Source organism: Kryptolebias marmoratus, linkage group LG3 (genome assembly GCF_001649575.2).
Source record: "Kryptolebias marmoratus isolate JLee-2015 linkage group LG3, ASM164957v2, whole genome shotgun sequence".
NCBI classification, from domain to species: Eukaryota; Metazoa; Chordata; class Actinopteri; order Cyprinodontiformes; family Rivulidae; genus Kryptolebias; species Kryptolebias marmoratus.
In genome coordinates, this window is record NC_051432.1 from 29,751,230 (window position 1) to 29,754,512 (window position 3,283).

A 3,283-nucleotide genomic window follows, 5' to 3' on the forward strand; every position below is an offset into this window, starting at 1 on the left:
GAAAGATCTGGAGTCACAGATCTGGAGTCACAGATCTGGAGTCAAAGATCTGGAGTCAAAGATCTGGAGTCAAAGATCTGGAGTCACAGATCTGGAGTCAAAGATCTGGAGTCAAAGATATGTCCAAGGAAACTGTAGATGTTTAAAGATGTTTTATTTTTAAGTTTTAGTTTCTGGTGCTTTCGTTCGTGGGTTTTCTTTCATGCAGAACATTGTATTGTTTTTATGTTCTGAAATAAGAATGGGCGGCACGGTGGAGCAGCGGTTAGAGCTGCTGCCTCACAGTGAGAAGGTCGCAGGTTCTCCTCCCGTCTGGGTGGAGTTTACATGCTCTCCCTTCACACCTTGGTTTACTCCAGGTCCTCCGGTTTCCTCCCACAGAAACATGTAGGAGACTCGAAACTGTCTCCATGTGTCCCTGTGATGGACTGGAGACCTGTCCAAGTGTCCCTCGTCTCTCCCACAGGGACCTGGAGACACCGGCTCCCGGCGGTTAAAGAAGCTGAATGACTAAAAATAAGAAATAAAAGCGTCTGGGATCTGGAGAAACAGTTTAACCCAAACTTGGCAGCATTAATGATATTTATTATTATTTTATTACATCTAATGTTTGATTTTGTCATTTCCTGTCGTTCCTCAGATCACCAACAACACGGACGCTCTGAGGAAAACCTGGAACCCAAAGTTCACCCTGCGGAGCCACTTTGACTCGGTCCGGAGTCTGGCCTTCCACCCGGTGGACCCGGTTCTGATCACTGCGTCCGAGGATCACACCCTGAAGCTGTGGAACCTCCAGAAGACGGCGCCGGCCAAGAAGTGAGAGTTCCATCCAAAAGCAAAAAGCTGTAAAGGTTTAAACCGTTTTAGACAAACAGTCTGACCTGAAGGGGGCGCTGCTGTCTCACTGAGTAAAGACATGAGGATGATGAAGAGGAGAATCAGAACCTGAGAGGTTCCTGTCTGATGCTTGGTTCTGTTTGGATCCTGCAGGTGTGCAGCGTTGGACGTTGAACCCATCTACACCTTCAGAGCTCACAGGTGAGAAGAACGACAGTTTATAGAACCTCCACCTATTCCTAAACAATAAAGAACAAACAGTCATAGAACCCTCTGCTTGTTGGGGTTCCACACCTGGAACCTCAGAACGAAGCTGATGTTCCGTTCTGTGCAGCGGTGCCGTTCTCTGCGTCACCATGAGCTCCAGCGGGGATCAGTGCTTCAGCGGGGGGGTGGACGGGACCGTCCAGAGCTGGAACACCCCCAACCCCAACATCGATCCCTACGACTCATACGGTACGTCTGCGTCCCCCTGTCCCCCTGTCCAAGCTGTCCCACTTGTCCTCTCTGTCCCAGCTGTTCCATCTGTCCCACTGTCCCATCTGTTCCATCTCATCCACCTGTCTCCCCTGTCTCCCCTGTCCCCTCTGTCCCAGCTGTCCCCTCTGTCCCACTGTCCCACCTGTCCCACTGTTCCATTTCATCCACCTGTCCCCACTGTCCCACCTGTCCTATGTGGAAATGACGTACAGTTCTCGTTGCAGAGTCCTCCGTCCTGCGGGGGGCGCTCTGCGGCCACACGGACTCAGTGTGGGGTCTGGTCTACAGCTCAGCTCATCACCGCCTCCTCTCCTCCTCGGCTGATGGAATGGTCCGATTGTGGAGCGCCAACGACGTCTCACCATCTCTGGCAGTTTTTAACGAGGACGGAGGTGAGAGAACATCTGGATCTAGAACCAGAACATCTGTTTCTCTGCCAGAACCTCCTCTAGCAGCAGAACTCTCAGTGGGTTCCTGGTTGTGGAGGAGTTGTGGCCCACTCTTCTTTCCAGCGTTGGTATCTGCTCAGCTCTCTGAGGTTCTGGTTCTGGTTCTGGACCGTTCTGTTGTAGATCAGCTGCTGTGTTCGTTGGACAGATGGCCTCACATCTGACTCCAGAATCAGCCCAAACCATGACCTTTGACCCTTCCCAGGTTGATTCTCTGAGGTCATTGCTGATGTCTTTCCGCCCTGGCGTTGTGTTAACACACACCTGGAGCTCCGGAGCAGCAGAACCTCAGCAGAACCTGCTGATCCTGAGGAAGCAGCCAGGTGGAACCAGATCTTCACTCAGGGATTCTGGATTCTGGTTCAGTTTCTGAAGAATAAATTAAATGATGTGTTCTTCCTCCAGAACCTCAGTGTTCCTCCTCCGTCTTTGGATCTGGTGAAATTGTGTGGTTCTGTTTCAGAACTGGGCATCCCGACCTCCTTGGACCTGGTGAGCTGTGAGCCGGCCTACATGGTGACGTCCTTCAACAGTGGACACATTGGACTCTTCAACATGGAGACGCAGCAGCTCGTCCTGAAGCTGGACTCCGCCGGACCACCAGGTAGAACCAGAACCACAACGACCCACAGAGTCAGATCAGGTCTTCGTGTTCTGATCGTTCTTCTTCTCGTCTTCACAGACGCTCCGTGTAAGATCAACAAAGTGCTGAGTCATCCCACGCTGCCAATCACCATCACGGCTCAGGAGGACCGCTGCATCCAGTTCTTCGATAACAACACAGGTGGGCCGGGTTCTGTTGGGTTCTTACAGACACTCTGTGTTCTGGTTCTGGTTCTTCTGTTTGAGGCTAAAGAGGAGTTTGTTTGTTGTTCTGACTCCAGGTAAACTGATCCACTCCATGGTCGCCCATCTGGACTCGGTCACGTGTCTCGCCGTGGATCCAAACGGGCTGTACCTGATGTCAGGCAGTGAGTCTCCGTTCATCAAACATTCAGAGTTTCAGGAAGTACCTGTTCTCCGCTCTGACCGTGTCTCCTCCTCGCAGGTCACGACTGCTCCATCCGCCTGTGGAACATGGAGAGTAAGACCTGCATCCAGGAGTTCACCGCCCACCGCAAAAAGTTCGAGGAGTCCATCCACGACGTGGCGTTCCACCCCACCAAGTGTTACATCGGCAGCGCCGGCGCCGACGCGCTCGCCAAGGTATTCGTATGACCTGGAGCTGATGGGACGAGCGGTGGAACCTCTGATGATCCAGAATTCCCCTTCAGGACCATTCAGAGCTCCGCCCCCCTGGACTCGGGCTGGCCCGCGTCCCAGAACCAACAAACTCTGAGGGAAGGAAGGAAACAAACGAGGCAAAGCGTTAAAACAAGAACGATTCCAGAATCTTTAGTTTCTGTCTAAAATCAACACTAAAACCAAACACCCTAAAGTCAGGAGGGTCTCTGAGGTCAGGAGGGTCCGTGAGGTCAGGAGAGTCTCTGAGGTCAGGAGGGTCCCTGAGGTCAGGA

General features: G+C 52.3%; 1 protein-coding gene across 1 annotated transcript in view; it reads left to right on the plus strand.

Annotated features, from left to right (window-relative positions):
• LOC108251774 (striatin) overlaps positions 1 to 3,283 on the plus strand; it is an 18,781-nt gene that overhangs the window by 12,757 nt on the left and 2,741 nt on the right. The window contains exons 10-17 of the mRNA XM_037975005.1: positions 641 to 816; positions 991 to 1,038; positions 1,172 to 1,293; positions 1,542 to 1,709; positions 2,230 to 2,370; positions 2,449 to 2,550; positions 2,651 to 2,737; positions 2,815 to 3,276. Coding sequence (XP_037830933.1) covers positions 641 to 816; positions 991 to 1,038; positions 1,172 to 1,293; positions 1,542 to 1,709; positions 2,230 to 2,370; positions 2,449 to 2,550; positions 2,651 to 2,737; positions 2,815 to 2,984 — 1,014 coding nt within the window. The 3' untranslated portion in view covers positions 2,985 to 3,276. The remainder of the gene's footprint in view (positions 1 to 640; positions 817 to 990; positions 1,039 to 1,171; positions 1,294 to 1,541; positions 1,710 to 2,229; positions 2,371 to 2,448; positions 2,551 to 2,650; positions 2,738 to 2,814; positions 3,277 to 3,283) is intronic.